Here is a 22510-nt window from a genome sequence, read left to right as displayed (position 1 = left end):
GACCTACAGTACCTACCGATGTCGACCTCTAGCACCTTTAGAAGTGCCAACGACAGCTTATAGTCCAGAGAGCCACCATGATATTTGACGCTGTGGAGTGAGCGGGCGCTTCCTCTATCAGAGATGAAATTGCGTTGTCGGAGCCTCGGGGGCCAGCGTGAGGCACCACTCGCAGCAAGCAATCCCGTCAATAAAGTACCACATGCCCTGATTCTGTCGGCTCGTCCACTTCGGTATGGCTGTCCATGACAGACAACTACATACGCAATCAGAGTCTCGTGTTGCAGGTGGTCTCGAAGTACGCTTCCTTGCCGTCTCGTGAATGCAGGTCGCACAGCTGGTGAATGTGGGCATAGCAACAGAGCTGAATGGCGTTGGGAGGCGAGATGTCTTATATCTGTCCCGCTGCGTTTGCTTTTCCCCTCCAGTTATGAGTTCTTGCCCACTTGATCAGGGGTAAGCTTGCTCCGTCGATAGGGTCTCCTGGATTCTACGTGGCAGTAACTGGACCTAGCGAGCCTTGCTGAATATGGGGTATACGAGGCGTAAGAATAATATCAAGCCTCGAAGAAGACAAATCCAGGGCATCTCATTCGACATCCAACGAGCGCTTTTGCTCTTTCCAAGACCAATCTGCAAGTTTTTTCTGAGGCATATTAATCCTGGAAGAGAAGACCGGCTTCGATTGGGACTCAGGAGACAAGCAAACTTAAAGAGGAGAGAGCTTATGCCGCTTTAAAGTACCGAATCACGGACGGACTTTGAATCTTGATACAAACTCTGCTTGTACATTCTCTTCAAGTTGAAGCAATATGCCTCCATACTTTTGGCAAGCTAAGATATGATCAGGGGGGTACACTGTATGGTGGTGTTTCTTCTTGGACGAATGGTACTTGAGCAGGCAAAAGGTTCCGCCGCCGATCTTGCTCAGACCTCTGGGACTCTCAGACTGATCATCGGTAATGGGTTCTCGGCTCGCTCCTTGGTCTTCCATTTCTGATACGACTTGGTAAAGGGTCGCGGGGAGATCCTTTATGACGGCCTCTAAATCTTGTTCGAGTTGTGGTTTTGCCTGCAGAGTGCCGAAAATAGCTCGGCCCCCTTTCCGAAGCCTTGCCAGTCCAACCGACCAGCGCACGTCCTGCAGCATGAAGTTCCTTTTTCCTTCATGCACCTCACGACGCCCGATTCATGTCTGTGTCTGCCTTTTTTGAGAAGACCAAACCCCAGTCGATGTCAAATCCGTCCATAGTGCGTGAGGTGATCATCCCAAGGGCGAGTCACCTTCTGGCTCAAAGTCCGTAGGCCTGCATAGATTGACACATGGATGTAAACAGGGATCCGGATGGTCGAGGTGGAAAGACTGGTGTTTCGATGGCTCTTGTATATAGAAACAAAAAGGCCGCTGTCCCCTCGATGAAGGTAATCCTGGATCTTACCTTTCTTCGACAGAGGATATGAATATTGTTCTTGTGTGAATGTCCGCTCGTTAATACAATCGCAATCGTTCTGTTGTCACACGTCGTGCATATTATTCACTCCAGTCGTTGTATATCGTCATTCTCCAAGTACTGTTGTACACTTTAATAACCGATATCGTCAACTCTCCCGACCAACGCCGTATCACGGCCTGCAGGTATCCGTTTCCAGCACACAAGAACAAGTTCGATAGAAAGCCAGGTCCTCTACGGAGATTCACGATTCCAGCAGACTTGCTTTCTCGAACCAGCTCAACAATCCCAAAATTCCTACCTTTGCAGGTATATCTTACGGAGTTGTGTCAAACGTAAGACAATCTCACGTTTCTTCGGCAGGTCGAAGAAGGACTACGAGTGGTCATTGTTGCCGTCGCACTTTCCGTAACTTGCGAAATTTCTAATTCTGTCAATCGAGACATCATCAAACTCAAAACAGGACCGCAGCCCACGTGGCAGTATTTTTTTTGGAAGCACCACCAAAATTCTAAAACACCCTCTGTTCTAACATAGTTCAAACTTCGTGGTGTTGAAAGGCGAAGGCGCGTCTAATATAATATACACCACTTCAGAGTCTTAACAATGTTCTTCACCTCATGGGCTCTGTGGGAGCAAATGACCTTTGTGAGCACAGATTCTCCCCTCGTTTATTTACAGCCTGTTGACTCGAGCAGATTCTAGGTCTGGCAATCCTCTTGGTATTCGCTATCGGATATGGGAAGCTGCTCTACACCAATAGGTTGGTGCAGAAGCAAGAAGTTGTTGATGAGGAGAAAAGAATGAGGATTCAAGAGTTGAGAAGCAGTGGTCAGATTGTTGAGTCACGCAAGAGCCACGACATTCCCTTTGGAATTAGGGCCATACAGAGCGGAATCCAGATAGACGGAATATGGATTTCCCAAGGAAGTACCCCGGTGCCAAGTGAGCTTAAGCTAGGACATCTGCGCGGAAGCTCGACAGATATGATCGACCCTGATCCGAACAAAGAAGCCCAATTTTCGAGCGAGACGACCGCCGAGTCACTCCGACCAAGTTCTAGACAAGGAAGGCCCCTATTCAGGGCCATGGACTCGTCCAACTTGATTCTTGACAAAGTCTACGAGGCCTCAGACACAGAACGACCAAATACTGCTAGATCACACGCTTCGTACAAACCTCGAAGAGCCTCGCACTTGCGGCACGGTAGCCATGGCCAATATGATGAAGAGACTCTCGGTCACTTAGAAGGCATCTCTCCCTCACCAAAAAGGAAGGTTCACGCACACCGACCTCGATCAACTCCTCTACTCGATGCAGGGGCGGATTCTTCTGCAGCAGACAATGAGCATTCGTCCACAGGAGTCTCTGATTCAGATACCTCACTGTCACACAAACTGCAAGAAGCCGACAGCTCTTCGCCGCAATTTTTCTTCAGCGAGCCAGATGTTCGCAATGCTACGTCTTTGTCAATCTCCAATGTCCCTTCTGGCAACGCAGTCCGAGCATCACTACCTATGCAAAGGTCGAAGGCGGAATATTTCTCAGTGCCTCTTGACTCGCCTCGCTTCGAATCTTCAGACCCTTTTGCGACGCCGCTAGCAAGCCCACTCGAGTCGGTTCCAATGCTCAAAGTAGAGAATTCCCCCTTGGTACAAGAGCCCAGTCCACCTGCGGACTATCAAACTTTACCTTTACAGCCAAGTCGATCTCCATCGCCGTTCATACCAGGAGAGCTTCACGTCAACAAGACAGTACGGAAGGTTAATTCCGGGTTTGAAGTTTTACCCGCCGGCACATTCGGCGTCCCACCAGAGTTCAAAGGAAAGGGAATAGACTTAGGTGAAGATGATGACTCCGGAGACCGGAGGCAATCGAGGCTTCAGAAAAAGCCACGGACATCTATGACGGTTCAACGGACCTCGGGCACTATTGAACATCCCTGAGAAGTGACTGAGAGGATGTAATATCTTTCAGGATTTATTTATGGCGTTCGGAAGGATAAAGGATAAAAGAAATATGCATACGTTAACGGAAAAGCTTGCGCAGAAGCAGTGTATTGTAAATAGTGCTGATAAGGACTCACCAAATGACTTGTCTTCAGAACATATTATGAATGGAAAATAGTCGGTAGGCGCAAGCCAAAGGAGCCAAAGCATGAGGAAGTTTCTGCTCAGAACATTTTACATGCGTGATGCTCTTTATCCCTTTTCGTATGGGCGAGGACTTTGTACTCAAATACAGTGTAAAGTGTCAAGCCAGCTTCGAGGGTTAAAACAAAGAAACAGAGATCCAAAGACTGGGTCAATCGACAGGGAAGGTCTCACGTCTCCAAGGCTCGTTTAGCTCTGGCACGTGATATCGCGACTAGTCTAAACGCGCCTCCCCTATCCAGATTGTTGTTTTCGACGGCGCGTCTGCAACATACCACCAACCATCAACTTTTCGCAACTCGATATCGGCCACAGCACAACTTGATCATTATCTCTGTAGCAAGCAAACACGACAATGGCGACTGATGAGATTGAAGAGTCCCAATCTGGTGTTGAGGAGTCGGGGATGGGTGGGCCAGGCGCGCCTACGCCACTCAGCGCGCTGGAGGTAAGTTCTTACGAATGCGATTGAATCGAATCTTTCTGACAGCACCTAGGGTGTAGCAGGACTTACCAAGAGAGACATCCAATTGATCATCGACGGAGGTTACAACACGGTAGAATCGGTCGCATATACACCTCGAAGAATACTTGAGCAAATCAAGGGTATCTCCGAACAGAAGGCAACCAAGGTCTTGACAGAAGGTCTGCCTCCATTCAACGTGAAGGTTACCATAACTAACTTTCAGTAGCATCAAAGCTCGTTCCTATGGGGTTCACTACCGCTACGGAAATGCATCAGCGCAGAAGCGAATTAATATCGATCACGACTGGCTCTAAGCAACTCGATACATTACTAGCCGGTGGAATTGAGACGGGTTCAGTCACAGAGATCTTTGGAGAGTTCCGTACAGGGAAGAGTCAGATTTGCCATACACTAGCTGTCACCTGTCAACTGCCTTTTGACATGGGAGGTGGTGAAGGAAAATGTCTGTACATTGACACAGAGGGTACTTTCCGACCAGTCCGTTTACTTGCTGTTGCAAATCGATATGGACTATCTGGTGAGGAGGTCCTTGACAACGTTGCGTATGCTCGAGCATACAACTCCGACCATCAACTCCAATTGCTCAACCAAGCATCGGCTATGATGTGCGAAACCCGATTTTCTCTCCTCATCGTTGATAGTGCTACATCGCTGTATCGAACTGATTTCGTTGGTCGTGGAGAGCTCTCATCTCGGCAAACTCACTTGGCCAAGTTCATGCGAACTCTCCAACGTCTAGCAGATGAATTCGGAATTGCTGTAGTGATCACGAATCAAGTTGTTGCCCAAGTCGACGGAGGACCAAGTGCGATGTTCAACCCTGACCCCAAAAAGCCCATTGGAGGCAACATCATAGCTCACGCCAGTACTACCAGATTGAGTCTCAAGAAGGGCAGAGGAGAGACGAGAATCTGCAAGATATACGATAGTCCTTGCCTACCAGAGAGTGATTGCCTGTTCGCCATCAACGAGGATGGTATTGGCGACCCAAGCCCCAAAGACTTGGAGAAGGATTAGACGACGGGAGGGGATGATAGAGGATCGCGTACGGTATTGTTTCTCAGAAGTCGAAATCATGATTTTGCATGATGGCAAGAAGCTGTCGGTTTTCCTTTGTTTGCATTCACAGGCATGGTAGCGTTCATGGCATTGGTACTTTGGTAGGCTTATTTCGGATTGAGCATGGCACCTGTAGATACATCTTAATATTTGTAGCTTGGTGTCAGAACTGATAATTCCGCATGAAATGAATCTTTTAAAAATTCGATGTCTTTAATCTCACGTGATTCCGGTGACAGCTTCGAGCTCCAACGCGTCGCCAAAAGTTTTAAGAAATGCGCCAACGAGAATACAGCCCGCAACGAACCATCATCAATCGGTATTAATGGGGGAAAGATGGAGACCTTCACCCCGTTCTATGCCTACAAGGAAACGCGTTTAGATCTCGATCCTACAGTCCAGGGTTCGACTGTTGTGATCCGTTTACCTGGCGCCAATACATTCACTTCTAGAGCAGGACAAAAACGACCTCACGTTGCGGATATTCCAATCGCAGAAGATGAGAATGCATTCAGGCAAAGACACTTAGCTACAGCTTCCTCGATATACCACCGGAAACACAAGAAATCTATCCGAAGCTTTCTGTGGAGGGTTTTGGAAGATGGCAAAGTCCTGTCAATTCGATCCGTCGACATATCCAGGCAGAGCGCTGCAGCAGATGCGAACCTCGCCTTGCGCCTTGTATTCCCAAGCGCTATCAAACCTGGCTGTATTGCGTTCTCCGATTCGAAAGAACATGACATTTTGAGCACGTTCGTTATTACAGAATCAAAGCAGATCTATACACTCAGCCTACGTCCAGAATACTTCCGAAAACCGTCAAGCACGGAAGACAACGTCGATTGGTGCAAATTATATTCCTGTTCTACATTCACATTCAAGCAACCTCACCGATTGGTTGCTCTTGATTCCGATGAACTGTTGGTGTCTCTGTCTGATGGAGGCCTCATTAAATTTGACAGACATTCTGGTGGAGATGGTAAGCTGAGTCCACATTGCTCTCCATAAACAACTACTGACAGTACATAGGCTCGACTTGGCAGGAGACCCACTACAGTGAAGGTGGTTGGCGCAACACAGTGCGAAGCGTGGTGCCATTCCAAGCTGGCAATACAGTTCGCTACAACGATCACAACTTGGAGCTGTCTACGGTTACATCGATTGCTTCGCCGGTCATAAGCATAGATGACTTGCCTTACGCCTTTACAGTTTCATTGGACCACAAGATACGAGTTTGGAATCTCAGAAACAGGAAAATCGCATATATGAGCGACATTCTCGATCAAGAACTCGATCCCCACGAACAAGCGAAGAGAGTGGTAGATCCGTTCCAATCACAATTGGTCAGGGTCTTTGCGAATAACGGAGAGAATGCTCTATGTGTTACTTTCTCGCCTCTTGGTTCTGGTCAATTCAAGTTCTGGAACGTTACGCCCGCAGTGGATGGGACGCTCATCTTTGTCGACTTATTCCCTGGCAACGTCCTTGAGCCACAGGCGCCTTCGTCTGAGATTTGGACTTTGGCAGACTTTGCTGTTGTCATTGACAAGTCTCAGATCAATAGCTTTGGGTTGTGGGTATTATGGAAAAACAACGTCACGTACCGGTTACATAGACTGGACTTTCAAAGTGGGTCTGTTGCTGCGATAGGAAGTGCTTGGAAGGATAATTGGATGGCGATGGCGACTGAGACTCTCCGAGATACTCTTCTCCCGACGATGCTCTCAGCCGACTCAGCGGACGGGACGGACAAATGGCTCGAATTCATTCTCTCACCAGGAAGATTTACCCAAGCTACTATTGAGACGGGACTTGCAATATACGGACGTGGGCTGGGAGCCTCGAAGGACTTGTCTCGAAGAACTGCGTCTCCAGCAGATCGGATGTGCACTATCATCGCTTCGACTACTTCCTTAAGTAGATCGTCTGACGGCAACATGGACTTCGAACAATTCCGCTCAGGTACTGATGCTCAATGGCGGCGTTTCTATCGCTTACTTCTCGAGCTTGACAAACAACGTGGTGAAGCAATGTCCCTCGTAATTGACTACCAAGGCGAAATGCCATGGGTGGTATTGGCGGATGGCATTACAGCAATCCGAAGCTGTAGTGATCTGGAACGGATTTGGCACAACAATGGCATGGTCCCATCTGGCACCGAAACTCTAGCACGCCCTCTATTTGCTGCAGCTGCCTTCAGAGATTCTTTGTCTGAACAGTTCATCCACAGCTGTCGAGCCCGACTAGCTGAAGAAACCTTCCAGGAGCCTTCCTTGACAGATCCTATGAGGATGCGTGCCTTCTACGAGAAGTGCAATTTCTCCACTCAAATAGGCGACGAAGATTATTCTCAGCTCGTTGGTGGCCTGGGCGGAACGTTCAAGGACGTAACCCCAAAGGTTTACGAAGCCATGCTAAGTTTGATGGATGTATCTAGCAGCTCGACGAAAGGGGATCCAATACTGCCTCTTGCAGAGTTTGGAAAGAAGCTCATCGTAAAAGGAGTGCAGGAGATCGTCGAGCTGCATCGCAATATCTGCTTGGATCAATTCATTCTTCTGATATTTATCGAAGCTGAGATCAACCATGGCGAGGAGGGCATCCAGTTTGAAACTGCTGCAGTCTTCCGTCAGCTGATGTTGATGCTTCAGAGACTTGAGCTGATTGAGTGGCTGACCAGTACTCAAATTTTCAAGGAGGTTAAGTCCAGAAATGAACGATCAAACTCCATCACAGACTCGACATCGACTATCAGCAAAAAGGGAGCACCCGTCACAGAGATGATCACTGTTCTTGAAGGAGTAATGCGCCATCTTTTTGGGCTAGACTTGCGCAACGACCAATCGATGCCTTCGATAGTCACCGATGTTATCGTCCAGATTTGTGCTGTGAATAGTGTGTATGAAGCACCACCAGCAGTCATTCAGTGCTTCTTATTAGTGGAAAATCGTCCTGATCTGGCTTTGGAGTTCTCCCGGTTTACTGGTGCTGATTCATTCTCGACCTATGTCCGAGGAAGAGCATATCTTGCTGCGAATGATGCCATCACAGCATCTACATATTTCAAAAAGGCTGCTCTTGGTATGGGTAAGTTCACTGCAACGCAGATTCTTCTTAAATGTATGGGGACTAATCGGATTCTAGCATATCCTAACAAGTCTGCCGAACACCGTAGCGCCGGCTACTTGGATGATGTGGAGAGAGGCTTGCTTAATTCTGGCTTGCCTGAATACTACTCACACATAGTTGCGCTATACGAGAAAGAGAAGTTATATTCCTTCGTGATAGATTTCGCAAGACTCTCCCTCCAATTCATCAAGCCCGAGACAGCTGAAGTCCGTCATCCCCAGATTAGGACGGACATGCATAGCAGGCTCTTCAACGCCGCCATACAGACCACCCGCTACGAAATCGCTCATTCTATCCTTGCCCTCTTTACGGATAATGCACTGCAACAATCATCACTTCGTACTCTTGTCACCAAGATGTGTGAATCTTCCTACGCTTTGGAGCTCATTGAACTTCCATTCATTGGCCTACAAGACAAAGTCGACGATATCCTGGCCCAGAAATGCCAAGGCATAGTCGATGTTAATGTCGGGATCCCATATCACAAGATTCTTTACGCTTGGCGAATCAAACGTGGCGACTTCCGTGGTGCCGCAGCAACCTCATTTGAGCGCTTGCAAAGACTGCAACAGTCTGGAGGTGGTGATAGGATCATTGGAGACGACGAACTCGAGACACCTATTACTAAACAGTACATAGCTCTCATCAATGCTTTGAGTTGCGTTGACCCTAAACAAGCATGGATCTTGTCAGAAGATGATGGTCGGAAGAGTAGCGGAGCAGGACTGACGAGTAAGAACGCACCGCCGAAAAGAAAGGTTGTGACTCTAGATGATGTGAGGAAGAGCTATCAAGCGGAACTTGATAGGATTGCGGCCATTCAAAACGACCAATTTGCATTTGTTGGTGGGGACGAAATGGATGTTCTATGATATCAAACAACAGGGGAACGGCCAAGGCGTATTCGGAGTAAGGGGAAGAGATTCTGTAAAGTAGATAGGTGATACCGCGCATCTGCATCCAGGCCTGGAGTCATCCTGCAACTCAATAGTAGATACCTGACACTATGCCATTTCGGCCGTGTTCTCGAACCATTGATGGCCAACTTCTCCTAAGCTCCTCTTTCGCGACACTTCATGATGAATCCTGACAATGATAGTAGCTCACGACCAGATGATATACATGCAATGTTCACATTCAGGAGTTTGTTATTTTTCATTGCATGCTCAACGACCAACATGACGCCATGAGTCTATGTTGCAAGTGATTCTACTCTCATTACTCTTTCATAGCATGACCTTGCTAATTACGACTATGCTTCTTGCTGCACCTGAGCTCGTTCTGGAGGCGGGGCGCCAGCAATCTGTGTCTGTTGGCCTGCACCAGCTGCTATTTCGGGTGCTTGGCGATATAGAACAATTTCGGACTGCTTGAAGTAACGTCGTGCATCTGTGACGGTCAGACGTAGTTGTACTGGGGCTAGTAGAATTCACAAACCTTCATCAATAAGCACCAAACTGAGGTAATATCTCGTTGAGTACTTTTTGTTGACTTCTCGGAAAGTGGGTGTCAAGTCGAAGCCTCCAAGGAATAATCTGATGGGGATTGTCTCTCCTCTGGATGGCGAACCGTCCATGATCTAGATCGAATAAGCATATTTTGTTCCCTGAATGGGAGCATTATGAATTACCTCAAAACGGACGAGTGTCTCGCTCTCATTGTATTGATTTGGTGCCGCTCCAGTAGTTTCTCGTCGTATGATCGATAATTCCATATGCTTGATCTTCAATCTCACAAGCAGGAAGTATATCCTACCCACAATAACGTCCTTCAAATGATATTTCGACTTGGAGTATTCGAATTCGATGTGAAGACAATCCTCGATACCAACGTCCATCTTGATAGAACTGTTCATCTCGGGTGGTATTCTGTAAGAATAGACCCAGATATCCTTCTCTCTGATCACATCCGCCATGCGCCGGGATACGGTGACCCGTACGAAGTATCTGAGTCTGACATTGATGCCGCTGTAGGACTCGTACTGCTTCTCAACATTCTTGAAATTAAATTCGAATGCTTGGGGATGCTGTAAGTCGCCTGGTGCAGCTAGTTCTTGTCCCAAAGACAAGAACTCGTAATGGTTGCCCCTGTCGAAGAACATCTCTGTGTTGCCATTTAGCTGGCAAAACCTTCATACCAATGCATCTGCTCCTTACCAATTGTGCCAATGAATTGAACTTTGATTCCAGTATGTTCTAATCGTTTTCCGTCCTTCGGTCGTATCGTCACAGCTCCCTTCACAGACTCTCCGTCCTTATAAAGTGGTGCCTTCTCCCTACGTCCTTTCTCCGTCTTCATGTCCACCATTTGCCTGTCGTCTCCATCTTCTAGGACAATGTCGATATCGACCGGCGTGGAGAAGAAGAAAGCAGACATGTTGTGCGACACTGATTTCGACCTGTTCAATCTTCCTGGGAAGGTCGAATGTTGACGCGCAAGTTGGAGTTGGAGCTCTGGGGAGCGGGTTTTACCGACGACTACGCCAACAAGGCTTCAGCCTCTCGAAGCACAGACTCTTTTTTAAATCAGCCATCAGATATCCAGCTTTACAATCCACCACGGGACAGATCATACATCCTGTATCTACTACGAAGACATTCAGGTCAAGCTGTATTAAGCACCTTGTGTTCGCGCCGCACAGCCGGCAGCGAGATCGAAAGCTTCCAAGATGTCTTCTCTCCAACCATATGTCAACAGTAAGCTTCCCTGCTTTCCCTCTATTACCCCTCAGCTCGCAATGGTCTTGCAAAGCTTACAACCTATTCTGACAGCTGGCTAGAGAAGGTCTTGGTGTTGACCAGCGATTCGAGAACGCTTGTGGGCACGTTGCTCTCTTGTGATCAAATGACAAACCTGGTACGCGTCCTGTTCTTTCTCATTTCATAGCAGGAGCAGCTACTAATAGAGGATAGGTACTGTCGCAAACTGTCGAGCGTATCATACGACCACCAGATGATCCGGAGCCTTCTAGCGAAGTACCTCATGGGCTTTATCTGATTCGGGGAGACAACGTTGCGGTCGTCGGTTTGGTGGATGAGGAGCTGGATGACAGTATCGATTGGTTACAGGTCAGGGGAGCTGTTGTAGGGGGTGTCAAGCATTCATGATGGAAACATTTAAGGATAGTTGACTACAAGATCATGAGAATCTGAGTGCCACGCTGGTGGAGATGAAGGAAATGTCAGAGTGGTTGCATATATGGCGTTCTGGGACAATGAGGAATTCATCTTGACAGACTTTTTCAGATGCAGAAATGAGCCAAAGAGCTTTTTTTCCAACACAAGTGATATCAATGACAGGTGCAAGAGCGCATAAAGCAAAATCCACCGTTTCTTGTGCTAGTTTCAAGATTTTCATTTGCTAATATTCCATCTAGCTCGTCGTCGCTTTGTTTCTACGCAATAATTTATGCCAATGCAAAGCTATAATTTCCACACCACGCAAAACCTTTATCTATTTGCATATCGTCTGACAGACTTAACTTAGGAGCCATCCCACCTTCCCCTTCAGTCTAACCGAAAACCCTCTCCAGCAAGTATGGGCCAAAGAATTCTTCTCCAGGACTACCCACGATTCTGTTTATCCTATTTCCTTTGTGTGGAGCAAGCCATCCACCGTTGTCTCCGGGAGCGTCGCCACCCTCTCCATCGGCATTTGGAATGACAAGCTGCTCCATAGGGTTCGCGATGTCTACAGCTCCTGGACTTTTGATCTGTTCTGGAGCTCCACCTTTCTTCCTGTTTCGTCGATCGATAATGTGCATGCCTTTCAGATATGAACATGAGATTCAGATCAAAGGGAGATATTTACACTTACCTCGAGTCCATTGACCAGCAGTCTCGACTCTGATATCTTCTAGGCCTTTGGGGGCTCCCATCCACTGAGGGGCCTCCCGAGTAAGCATGTACCAAATTGTGAGAGGGTCGTGTAACTCCAAACCAGGATCAAGTTGCTTTCTTGTCAGGGACTCAATCTTTTCATAAGTCTTGTTTACAAAGGCCGAAGTCCATTCTGCTAAGGGGCTTCCTTGCTTTATTAAAGGATCAAGCTTGGCCATCAGATGGGAACGCTGCAGTGTATGAGGGGTTGTAAGATCGAGGGAAAAGAGTGTGAGCTTCAATTGTCTAGAAAGCTTGGTTGGGTAAGGAGGTAATTTTGAGATCTTCAACGGTGGAGGTGGCATGGTCGAAGACGGAGTTGGAGATGTCAGAGCAAAGACGCGGGCAGTAGCCACAGCATCTGCATATGTGTTGAACTCTGCGACTGGTGTGATGTTCCCTCGAATAAATGTCAGCATACAATTTGAGAGATCACTCTAGGAAATTTGGTCATACCCTCAACATCGATGGCACCTCCCATTACAACCACTTCTTTTACTCTCAAAAAAGTTTCAGTGTCCTCTGCAGCTGCCAAAGCCAAGTTGGTCATGGGTCCCACAGCAACGATGGTGATAGTGTCACGTGGATTCTCCTTAAGCAATCGTAGAATCTCTTTATGGGCTGGAACTTGGGAAGCTCGGAAAGAGGTGATCGGGGTAGCGAGCTCTCGAGCTTCGGCAACTTGCTGTGTAGTCGCATTTGCCTGAGGAGGCTGAAACAGAGTCTTCCAAGCATCTGATGGAGAAAGATGGGGATGCTGTCTATGGTCAGCCAGTCCAAAGAAATAAGATTATTACGAGAAGAGAAAACCAACGCTGGTGTGGACTCCAGCCAAGCCATCAACACCGTCTAAGATCCGTCAGTCAAGCAAAGGTCTAGCGGAGAATTTCATGTCTCACGGAAGTAGTCAGCCATGAGTATTTCATCCTCCAACGGGTGATCAGCTCCCACTGCTACGATGGGCTTCGAGCTCGTCATACATCCGAAACCCTCTAGTTGACCCCTTGCTCTTCGCCATTCCATCTCCTTCTCGAGAACATGAAATAAGGCGACTACATTTCGTAGACAACTATCTAATCCTCAGTACTACTACATATATCTGAAACTTGAATCTACGAACCTCTGGACTTCGACGTTGCCGTAAGTCACAGACAAAAGAAGAACTTCGAGCTCTTCGGGTTTGGCTGCTAATGCTAATAGCATAGCAAGAACATCATCAACTCCTTGGTTGATGTTAGAAACGAATTCTTAGAGGGTAAGCATGCTTGCCTGGGTCTGTGTCTATGATGATCCTGTTTAAGGGTGCCATAGTTGTTTATGGTAGAGTCGAGTCCGTAGGTTGGGGTAAATCAAATGTATCAAAGTCGCGCCGGAACGCAGCTATATGGAGATCTGAAGGTCTGAGATATATCAAGGCGTTCTCCGTCACTACAAGTTCTGTGTTGCTGTCTTGTTTGTCTTCTGGGTGAAGGTTGTGCTGGCTTGTTGTCTTTGGAGGGGTAGCTCCACCGATATTCGGAAGAGCCAATTACTACTCGAGTATTCTGCCCTCTATAAACGGCTAGCGTTATGTATACCGCCTTGCTCGTTTACGGATATCTCGTGTTCTTGACCCTTGCCTTGCCTCTCAAGCTCCTTGGCCAATCCATCCACCTCCTGCAGATACCTTGTCGGAACTTCAGGGCCGAAAGCGACACGTCTCGACTACTATCGACGACGGCTGTCGTACGCGAATACTACATCCTTAAAACCACACTCTTTGTCCGTATCTTCCCATCATTCTGTTCTGCCCTCTGTTGTTGGTGCCCGTTGCGGATTCGAGTTCATCCATTCGAATTCTCCCACCTGCGACTGACAGTTTCGACATCGACCCACAACCGAACCCTGTCTTCGACTTCAGATAGTAGTTACGAAGACACATCTTCCTGCATTACATTGGTGGCTTCCGCAACAATGCCGACTGCAGGCACAATCGGAGGCTGGGTGGTTGTCGTTGCCGTTGCTGGTTCGTTTTATTGGGTGAACAATCAAAGAAAGAACAAGAACCGTCGTGCGGTAGATACTAAGCAATCGGGCAAGGCTATCGAGATCAAGAAGGATCCTAAGAGCAAGAAGCGCAAGGATACCGGACAGAGCAGTGGTGACCAGAAAACACCAAAGAAATCGTCCAAGGTTCAGGCCAAGCCCACTGAGGAGGATGTAGCTGTTACGACCGCAAGACCATCTGCCGATACTGATGGCACCGATGTCGATAATCGAGAATTCGCTCGGGCTATGGCCAATGCGAAGACAGGCACGATTACGGCTCCAAAGTCGCAAACAAGTAACAAGCCAAAATCTGTCAAACAAAGCCGAGCACAGGACAAGCCAGTTGTCGAGTCGACTTCGGCTCCCTCTTCCACCACTGGAGGAGATGCTGACGATGATCAATCACCGATCAATTCTCCTGAGTTCAGCGCAAGCGACTCGACGGCACCCATCGCCAGTGGTGACGTTTCTGACATGTTGGAGAAGCCGGGAGATGCTCCTTCGGTCCTAAAGATCACCGCCCCGACCAACCCCTCTTCTGCGAAGCAAGTCAAGCCAAAGGCAAGTTTCGAACCGGCTGAGACAAAGAAGCAACGTCAAAACCGCAAAAAGGCCGAAGAGAAGAAGGCCGCACGGGAAGCTGAGGAGAAGGAGCGACAAGTCCTGCTAGAAAAGCAGAGGCGCACTGCGAGAGAAGCGGAAGGAAGAGCAGCAAAGGACGGTACCGCGTTCATGGCCGCTCAAGCACCGTCAAAGTCTGCTTGGACCGCCCCGCCAGAAGTCAATGGAAGCAAGGAAGCTGCTCCTGCCAAACCTGTTGAGCTCCTCGACACATACGAACCCACCAAAGGCAAAGTGTCCACGAAGCCAGCAGAAGCTGTGTACTCCGAGAGTGAGGAGGCTGGCAGTCGGCTCGCTAAGGAATATGCCTATATGACTGAGGATGAGCAGATGAGAAAGGTGAAGGAAGACTCCGCAGCGTGGGAGACGGTCAAGGCAAAGAAAGGCAAGAAGTCGGAGAAGTCAGGACTCAAGGACGGAAAAACCTCCAATGACAAGCAAAGTTCTGCCAGTGAGCAAAGCGACTTTGGAGTTCCACCTGTCACTGCTCCCACCGTACCAGGCAAGAAGTGGGGCATGACGGTTGTTCATGTCGACAATGATAGCAACGTCGTCGAGCGAGAGATGGAAGTCCAGGATTCAGAATGGGAGGTCGCTTAGGTTTCACCATACAACACTTGACGCGTCTGGCAGAATTCGTGGTGCGCATTTCCTCTTGCATTTTCTCGCCTACAATTGTACATTGAGGGCAATCTGCTCCATCTTGCATATCATCGGCATTGGGATTTCGTCGAGAATCGCATAAGGCCTCTTCTTTGATTCTTCTCTTTCGGTAACTGGCAGGGCGTTTGTGGCCGTTCTTCTTCGCAGTACAACACAAAGAGGGTATCAAATTTGCTGGGTCTGGGCATTTTCTCTACAAAAGATCACATTTCATCAAGCCACCTCACCTGTATATCAGAACCATGCTTTGCTGAGCATGCTGCGGTTCATTCTCACTACATACAAAACCATACCAAACAAAAGTTCCCAATGACTTTATTGTGCTTGTGATCTAATGTCCTCCTGCTTTGTGTTGATGATCAGACAACTGGAGCAGACTAATCTCAAGGAACCCCGTGCATGAACGATTCGCAGAGGATCATATACATACATCGCTTAAGATCTTCACGCACCCCGCCACTGTTGTTCTTCTCATCATCTGTTCACAAGCAGGTATAAACCATGAATAGTCTGCTGCATCTAATGTGCACCATTCAACAGTAAGATTATTGGCCCGTGGACCGCCTTTTCTTTTTCAGTGGCACGTTTTGAGCCGGCATTTGACAGCCATAGGGGATTGTGTCCAACAATCTCCCACACCATTTGACAAGCATCGTCCAAGGCTGCAGTGAATCAACCCCACTCTGTCACTTTCGGGCTCAGGGGTCTCAGCGCCTTTTCCCCAGCTAGCCGAATGCAACAAAGATCCTAGTCATCAGTCTCCTTTGAGACCCTTTATTCTGAAACAATGCGTTGATTATTTTCCCATGTGTGAAGTCAAGGGATGCTCTGAAAGGTGAAGATGACCGATAGTATACCTCTAATTGCCTAGATCCTTGGTTTGAAAGGGTGGATCGGCCTAGCCAACGCAATCGTTTCTAGCTAGGACCCGCCGTCTAGTGTAGATAGGAAAGGCATCTAAAGAGAGGGGCTCGCTCTTGCGGCGAAGCAGTCGAAGTAGGCACATCTTCCAACAATCCTTCATGACTTCAATCGTGCAGCCAGAAAACAATTATACTGCCGGTCTCACCTCCACGGGTCCGCAAGCCCCGTCGCTTTCGACACCGTTTTGAGAAGGAGCATTCTTGACGCTGCTGCAACCTCGCTACGCCCTCTCCGAAGACGAAACGGCAGAGGCTCTCAAATTGGCCAACGAACAATCCACATCCCAATTGCGATTTCACAGTATATTCTTACGTCGACATATACTTACAGAAGACCAGTAGCAGTCTGCCGGTAACACTTGCCACTTTCTCCTGTTCCTCCGGCCGGACATTCGACGCAGGCTGTGCCCATCATCCGCAGCATCTCCAGCTTGTTGTGCGAACGGCGCAGAGAATCGATAAGAAGGAAGTTCGAAGTGGGCGAATTCCGACCTGGAGATCCTGATTGCCTTTCGAAACATCTCTTAAGTCAGTTCCGCCACCACTTCAATCGAGATACTGGCCTCGAAGTTGTGCTTCATGCATCAAAACGTACAAAGTTTCTCGAGCACGCGACAACAAGTCCGCAGATCCGTCTGCTGTCACACCCGGTCGTGATGTCGATTAGCGTGGCTCTTCAATCAGTGGCATTTTATGTGCTTTCATGTAAGTTCTGCTATCCAGATCCTCGCGTGCAATCATGATACTAAGTCTTTCTAGGTAGCACCTGTGCTAAGATTAATCATCGACGCAAAGCAAAAGTGCAAGCCAAGCGCGAACGCGCTGAGAAGCATGCTTTGGAAACAGAACAGCCGGGCCTTTATAGGCACCCATCGCCTTTCAGTACGAATCCATACTGGACGGAGGAGATCATGATGGGGCCCGGCCCACCGAAACAGAAGGGTGAAAGTAAGAATGCAAGTCAGAGAGCTCTGAATACTGCAGGCCAGGGAAGCAGTTATGCTGGCAGCACTGCTATGAGCTCCGAACCCCCAAGTAGTCCAACAAATGTCACAGAAAATTCGCGGATTTCTGGAGACGGGTGGAATAGGAAACGATACCAGAGAGAAGACGAGGCACTTTGGGGGCATGATATTCCCGGACCAGGCCAAAGGATTATGGATGCTATTGCTAGAGCTGGTTCTTCAGCAGGACGTTTATTAGAAGGACGTCTAAGCAGAAGTGGTCCTGGGAGAGAAGAGGAGGGTCCGTCACATTATTATTTAGCCAAGAATCCTCCAGTGAACGATTTGCATCCTCCAGTGGTCAGCACAGCTCCATCAAGCCGAGAGGAGACAAGGTGGATGCTTCAGCCTCCTCCAGCTGCGAAGATCATGGAAGGCAAGGAGAGGGTGAACAGAAGTAGAGCAAGTAGTAACGGGAGCAGCCGGAGAGGCGGCGAAGAAATCCCATTAAGCCGCCAAGTCACGGAACGGCTCGTCGATGCAAGACTTCAACGAGGCGAGACACCATATTCAGAAGGACGCCCTGTATCATCGAAAAACAACCCCAGAACTCTGGCACCATTGTCCGGTCCAGGCATGGAACATTCCCGTGATAGAAGTAGAAGCCCATCTATGGACTCTTCCGGATCTTCAGATGCGGGGATGAGAAGGAAACGAAAGCCACCGCCAATCTCCATCTCGATGTCCAGCAAAAGTTCCCGGGATGCTGTTGAGCATATACCAATACCTGCATCAATTGAGATGAGAGAACAGTCGGTCAGGCCTATGCTTAGTACCATAATAAGCTCCTCTGCTGCTGTCCCTCAGCTTCCCATAGAAGATGATGGCGCACTGCAACCTACAACCAACAGCGCCATCAATTCGAGGGCATCCTCCCCGTCTCGTCGACTTTCACCCAATGCGAATGCTATGCCAGTATCAATCCCAAAAATGGAAGCAAAATTTCCTGGGAATTCAGATTATAAGTTCCACCGGTCTACATCAATGGAAAATGCAGAGCCTACTGCCTAGCTCTCATGAAGGCCCGTAGTAACTTACTTCTACTACCACATTCACTTAGAGTTCTCTCCTTGGTATTTCTCTGATTTTCTTCATTCAGCGACTGTTAGGGTATCAGGTGCGCAGGGTATTGCATTCATTGGGAGTTTTGGGTCTGACCTAGCATTTTGCAGGTGGTGATCAGCTTGGGACCATTGAGCGGGCATTTGATGCATTTTGGATTGGGGCTTGGAGCTGAAATTCAGGCAGAGTAGCCTAAGAAATGGAACAAAAATTAACAATAATGTCCAGATACACACTATCCCTGTGGATTCCCAAGGTTTGTAACATGCTGGGGATATTGGCTGTGGTCTCGAAGTCGGGCGGCAGTCCCTCTCAATATGCCGACTCTGAAAGTAGAAAACGCTCACCCACAAGTCTTCTCTTATTTTCCCTCTCCATTGTGAGGCAGGCGGAGAGACTTTGAAGGGTTACAGGGTACAATGAGCTGCAGGCAAATTACTGAAGATCTGATAAGACACCTGTGCAGCACGCGCTCGGGCTTGAACTTTCATCAACGTCCAACTCTTTCCTAGAGTCATGTCGGCTCTCTCAATTCTTGCAAGTTCACTATCTGTCCACTATTTCAACAGCTAACATGGCCCAGCTTGGAGCCAAGAAATCGGGCTGGGTCAATACACATTGACAATCCACGTTGCACAACTGAAGGAAAAGCCGAACTCTGTTGTGTCATTTTTGACCAGATAGCAATATTGTCAATAGACAAAGGATCTCAAGTGGCTGGTTCCTGTGCCAGAACACTACATTTCATATCCTTCATTCGATTACTTTTCCTAACCGGGTATCTAACGCCAGCAATGTACTCAACAATCTCTGAATGTGTTGTTCATTCCTGTATCCTATAGATGCATGCCTTCATCCTCATCGCCCTCTTCAGCCAATACCCTCATTCGTTCCTCCATAGCCCGCCGAAGAGCCTCATCGTCCAACGATCCACCCGTACTTGAGGTCGCATTTGTCGCTCCATTGGCTTGTCTCTCATTGTTCATCATGACTTCCCCATTCACGATCCGGCCTGTCTGAAATGTCCCATCGGTCCATGCGCTGCTTCTCTCCTCCCCAGCCTCACGTCCTACATGACTCTCGCCCGTTCCATTAAGTAGAGTTTCCTCACCCTCCTCATTCTTAAGCTCATCCGCGCTCTGAAATTCCGACCAATTGCTTCCTCGCCCCTCAACCTCCGCTCTGAGTAACGCAATCCTCTCTTGCATGCGGGCAATTACAGTCTCGTTCTCCTTGATTGCGTCGACGCAGTCTTGATCTGGTTGTCCGTTCGCTGAAGGCTCGGTCCCATCTGCGAAAGGTTTGAGTTGCTCGTTGGAATAGTCGAGGTGTGCGATGCTGTTGCGGATTTCGGCAGCTTTAAGATGGAGAGTGCTGAGGGGTAGATCCTTGAGAGCTTCGGCGAATCGTGCGGGGAAGATAGGAGTTGCTTCGTTTGACATTGTGAAAATTCGAATCTTGTCACGCTTTATGTGAGTATGTGGTGTGGTCGAAAGGATTCTTGTTGATATTGAATCGTTGTAGATCTCCTTTATGTTGTGAGATAAGTTTGGAGGCAGCGAGGGGCAGACGCGGCAACTTTCAGGCGACGCGATGGGATGTCGTCCGAGGTGGTCCATGCTCAATATTTTTCTTAAGCCGTTGCAGCGCACCACTTTACGACAATATTATACCCATCCGAGCGGCTCCTTGGAAGCTGGCATGCATATACCTAATATGTCACGATAAGAAGAACCCAAGATGAATAGCCTTCCGCCTGTCGCTTTCCGGATAACGTGCTTCAATCCTCGAACGATTTTCCGAATATGTCCTAAACTCGACAGCCCAGCGGCAATGCTCGTTCGGAATTGCCTCCGATCATATACTGGATCATGCTCTCCGCTTCGGCGGACTCGGTCTGGACAATTGGAAGGGAAGCCGTTGGCTCAACATTGGCAGGGGCTGAATTTCTACGCTCTCCCAGCAGGTGTGAGGACATTTGCCTCACGCCGAATCATAACAAGTTTTAAGGACTTGCCCTCTCATTACAAAGACGAGGATGGGCTTCCTTTCAGAGACACTCCTATTTCGAGACCAGAAGCAGTTGCTATATTTGGGAATTTGCTTGACGCGAATACTGTGAACAGATTGCTGAGATTCATACATGGACGTAGAGTTGCTGGGACATTAGGTGATCCCAGTTTATCGAATCCGTACGACCAGCAAGCATTCGAAGCTGGCTTGGAATGGCTAAGGAAACATGTCCCGGTGGATGAAGTGGAATGTGCGGGCCTCAGGGCTGAGTTGGAGCTTGCAGAGATGGAAGGAGACGTTATGGCTAAAGCACAGAGAGCTGGTCTGTATGAACCGAATTCCCAAGGGCAGAAAGATGTATATGGAAAAAGTGGACTTGACGCAATTCGGCGAGCCAAGGAGAAAGAGTTCGACGAAAGAGAGGCAAGAAAGAAAGCACAGTTGCGTGAAACGCGCGGGATTGAACACAAGACTGGTATGCTGGAAGAACTCAGCGCAAGATCACAAGTCGAACTACGCAGACCTGGTGAAGACCCACGGCTCAAGTATTACTTGGAACGAGCAAAAGTGCTGCCAGATACGCCACCAGAGATGTCGAAGTTCCAACGCCTTTGGCCATCTGGACTTGTTGTTTTGGCTTTTGTGACCGGTTGCTCCATTTTTGCGACGGTATACACACCTCCAAAGAAAGAGTGGAGATTATGGCCAGATATCCCACCGGCTGCTGCGACTATCATAGGTCTGATCTTCGCAAACGCAATCGTTTTGGGTGCCTGGAGAGTTCCAGCTCTGTTCCGGATGTTGAATAAAAACTTCATCACAGTACCCGGATACCCCTTCGCAAAGAGTATGATTGGCAGCATGTTCTCTCACCAACAATTTTCTCATTTCGCTCTCAACATGGGGGTTTTATGGTTCGTCGGAATTCGACTACATGAGGATGTTGGACGAGGGACTTTTCTTGCAATCTACCTTAGCAGCGGGGCCGTTGGAACGTTTACATCTCTCGCCTTCTATGTTCTGAGGAACAACTTTACGTCTTCGTCGCTTGGTGCTTCAGGGGCCCTTTGTGGTATAGTTGCAGCATACTTGCTGATGCACTCCGCCGAGAAGGTAACCTTCTGGGGAGTCCCACCCGACTTGGATTGGCTAAAGGTCTCAACAATGACAATATTATCGGCTGTTATTGCCATGGAGGTTTTTCACATGATACGCCCAATATCCAAGCGTGTGGGTAGTCATGCAGGTATTGATCATTGGGCACATTTGGGAGGATATGCTGCTGGGATTGTGGGGGCAGAGGTTGTGAAAGCGCGAGAGCAACAGAGAAAGGGAATTGAGATGAAGAGGAGAAAGAATCTCGGCTTCCTAGACAGGATAAGGAAAGGTGGAGTATAGAGAAACGGATATCTCTTGTACATATGTAACAACCTGTATCACAAAGTTGATTGGCTGTAGATAGCAAAAAGAGTGCCACTCAAATGCTATGGTTTGGTTCTATGACAGAGAGAGTGTGTGATTTTCTTGTGATTATCTACTACCGATGAGAACAACACTGGTAAAAACTCATATCAATTTCGACGCATGTCCCTAAGCTTCAAGGCTGTTTAACCCTTTTGGAAAATATGTTCAAGAAGTGTAAGTGGAGCGTGATGGAAGACCCAAATTCCATGAAAATATACCAACAATTGTTGGGCCGGAGGTATTTGTGCTGCTTATTCTGTTTGTGCTGAAGGACAGCATTCTCACGTACTAATATATCTCAACAGCAATGACAAGCTGGTCATTTCTCTACTACTGCCTCTTTGATTAAGCCTCACTCTAATATATGTTACTGCATTTTCTATTCAAGTGAATTTAACGTTTTGAGGAAAATCGCTCTGACCCGCAGAGTCTGTGGTGATGAACAACCGCTCATCGAAGTATATATTTATTGTCCAGTTCTATTTCTGCTTACCTGAGTGTTTGACTCTTAGAGATAAATAGGAGGTCAGGAAAACAGCCTAACTTCTCAATATCAGACAGCCGGTTTGAATGTC

The 22510-nt window shown here is 48.1% G+C and overlaps 9 protein-coding genes across 9 annotated transcripts; 6 read left to right on the top strand and 3 right to left on the bottom strand.

The window, feature by feature from the left end:
• The first annotated feature begins 1936 nt into the window (after positions 1-1936).
• LY89DRAFT_682041 (uncharacterized protein) lies at positions 1937-3604 on the top strand. Its single transcript, XM_018214427.1, has 2 exons — positions 1937-2099; positions 2150-3604. The coding sequence occupies exons 1-2, from the start codon at positions 2058-2060 to the stop codon at positions 3395-3397; spliced, it is 1290 nt and encodes a 429-aa protein (XP_018074638.1). The 5' UTR covers positions 1937-2057; the 3' UTR covers positions 3398-3604.
• Positions 3605-5434: 1830 nt separating this feature from the next.
• On the top strand, positions 5435-9311 carry LY89DRAFT_682039 (uncharacterized protein). The gene is made up of 3 exons (XM_018214426.1): positions 5435-6129; positions 6180-8237; positions 8295-9311. The coding sequence occupies exons 1-3, from the start codon at positions 5487-5489 to the stop codon at positions 9149-9151; spliced, it is 3558 nt and encodes a 1185-aa protein (XP_018074637.1). The 5' UTR covers positions 5435-5486; the 3' UTR covers positions 9152-9311.
• Positions 9312-9531: 220 nt separating this feature from the next.
• LY89DRAFT_730334 (vacuolar protein sorting-associated protein 26B-A) lies at positions 9532-10655 on the bottom strand (the record flags this gene model as incomplete). The annotated part of the gene is made up of 4 exons (XM_018219463.1): positions 9532-9668; positions 9717-9858; positions 9910-10382; positions 10436-10655. The coding sequence occupies 4 exons, from the start codon at positions 10653-10655 to the stop codon at positions 9532-9534; spliced, it is 972 nt and encodes a 323-aa protein (XP_018074636.1).
• A 180-nt stretch (positions 10656-10835) lies between these two features.
• On the top strand, positions 10836-11579 carry LY89DRAFT_610240 (Sm-like ribonucleoprotein). Its single transcript, XM_018210545.1, has 3 exons — positions 10836-10975; positions 11059-11135; positions 11192-11579. Exons 1-3 carry the CDS (start codon positions 10948-10950, stop codon positions 11384-11386), a joined length of 300 nt encoding a protein of 99 aa, XP_018074635.1. The 5' UTR covers positions 10836-10947; the 3' UTR covers positions 11387-11579.
• Positions 11580-11603: 24 nt separating this feature from the next.
• LY89DRAFT_779070 (inosine-uridine preferring nucleoside hydrolase-like protein) lies at positions 11604-13640 on the bottom strand. The gene is made up of 7 exons (XM_018222268.1): positions 13427-13640; positions 13278-13380; positions 13057-13226; positions 12972-13006; positions 12614-12914; positions 12096-12557; positions 11604-12044 (listed from the first exon to the last, which is right to left on the bottom strand). The coding sequence occupies exons 1-7, from the start codon at positions 13464-13466 to the stop codon at positions 11791-11793; spliced, it is 1365 nt and encodes a 454-aa protein (XP_018074634.1). The 5' UTR covers positions 13467-13640; the 3' UTR covers positions 11604-11790.
• Positions 13641-13798: 158 nt separating this feature from the next.
• LY89DRAFT_682035 (uncharacterized protein) lies at positions 13799-15788 on the top strand. Its single transcript, XM_018214425.1, has one exon. It carries the CDS (start codon positions 14111-14113, stop codon positions 15404-15406), a length of 1296 nt encoding a protein of 431 aa, XP_018074633.1. The 5' UTR covers positions 13799-14110; the 3' UTR covers positions 15407-15788.
• A 1260-nt stretch (positions 15789-17048) lies between these two features.
• On the top strand, positions 17049-18407 carry LY89DRAFT_665972 (uncharacterized protein; the record flags this gene model as incomplete). The annotated part of the gene is made up of 2 exons (XM_018212881.1): positions 17049-17097; positions 17152-18407. 2 exons carry the CDS (start codon positions 17049-17051, stop codon positions 18405-18407), a joined length of 1305 nt encoding a protein of 434 aa, XP_018074632.1.
• A 552-nt stretch (positions 18408-18959) lies between these two features.
• LY89DRAFT_682034 (uncharacterized protein) lies at positions 18960-20149 on the bottom strand. Its single transcript, XM_018214424.1, has one exon. It carries the CDS (start codon positions 19898-19900, stop codon positions 19295-19297), a length of 606 nt encoding a protein of 201 aa, XP_018074631.1. The 5' UTR covers positions 19901-20149; the 3' UTR covers positions 18960-19294.
• Positions 20150-20498: 349 nt separating this feature from the next.
• On the top strand, positions 20499-21803 carry LY89DRAFT_547553 (rhomboid-domain-containing protein; the record flags this gene model as incomplete). Its single annotated transcript, XM_018208262.1, has 1 exon — positions 20499-21803. A coding segment is annotated over one exon (1305 nt), but the record flags the coding sequence as incomplete, so codon positions are not given.
• Positions 21804-22510: the final 707 nt, after the last annotated feature.

This window comes from Mollisia scopiformis (assembly GCF_001500285.1).
Source record: "Mollisia scopiformis unplaced genomic scaffold LY89scaffold_6, whole genome shotgun sequence".
Classification (NCBI taxonomy): Eukaryota; Fungi; Ascomycota; class Leotiomycetes; order Helotiales; family Mollisiaceae; genus Mollisia; species Mollisia scopiformis.
This window is presented reverse-complemented; position numbering and strand designations above follow the sequence as displayed.

What these genes read in the sequence shown, in the direction of transcription:
- LY89DRAFT_682034 (XM_018214424.1), bottom strand. Translation starts at nt 19,900, where the DNA reads ATGTCAAACGAAGCAACTCCTATCTTCCCCGCACGATTCGCCGAAGCT.
- LY89DRAFT_610240 (XM_018210545.1), top strand. Translation starts at nt 10,948, where the DNA reads ATGTCTTCTCTCCAACCATATGTCAACA. An exon ending in TCTCCAACCATATGTCAACA is followed by an intron (nt 10,976 to 11,058) that starts GTAAGCTTCCCT and finishes ACAGCTGGCTAG; the next exon opens with AGAAGGTCTTGGTGTTGACC. An exon ending in GTGATCAAATGACAAACCTG is followed by an intron (nt 11,136 to 11,191) that starts GTACGCGTCCTG and finishes AATAGAGGATAG; the next exon opens with GTACTGTCGCAAACTGTCGA.
- LY89DRAFT_682039 (XM_018214426.1), top strand. Translation starts at nt 5,487, where the DNA reads ATGGAGACCTTCACCCCGTTCTATGCCTACAAGGAAACGCGTTTAGAT. An exon ending in CAGACATTCTGGTGGAGATG is followed by an intron (nt 6,130 to 6,179) that starts GTAAGCTGAGTC and finishes GACAGTACATAG; the next exon opens with GCTCGACTTGGCAGGAGACC. An exon ending in AAAGGCTGCTCTTGGTATGG is followed by an intron (nt 8,238 to 8,294) that starts GTAAGTTCACTG and finishes ATCGGATTCTAG; the next exon opens with CATATCCTAACAAGTCTGCC.
- LY89DRAFT_682041 (XM_018214427.1), top strand. Translation starts at nt 2,058, where the DNA reads ATGTTCTTCACCTCATGGGCTCTGTGGGAGCAAATGACCTTT. An exon ending in TGTGGGAGCAAATGACCTTT is followed by an intron (nt 2,100 to 2,149) that starts GTGAGCACAGAT and finishes TGACTCGAGCAG; the next exon opens with ATTCTAGGTCTGGCAATCCT.
- LY89DRAFT_779070 (XM_018222268.1), bottom strand. Translation starts at nt 13,466, where the DNA reads ATGGCACCCTTAAACAGGATCATCATAGACACAGACCCAG. An exon ending in AGGTGCCATCGATGTTGAGG is followed by an intron (nt 12,558 to 12,613) that starts GTATGACCAAAT and finishes CATTTATTCGAG; the next exon opens with GGAACATCACACCAGTCGCA. An exon ending in TGCTGGTCAATGGACTCGAG is followed by an intron (nt 12,045 to 12,095) that starts GTAAGTGTAAAT and finishes CATATCTGAAAG; the next exon opens with GCATGCACATTATCGATCGA.
- LY89DRAFT_682035 (XM_018214425.1), top strand. Translation starts at nt 14,111, where the DNA reads ATGCCGACTGCAGGCACAATCGGAGGCTGGGTGGTTGTCGTTGCCGTT.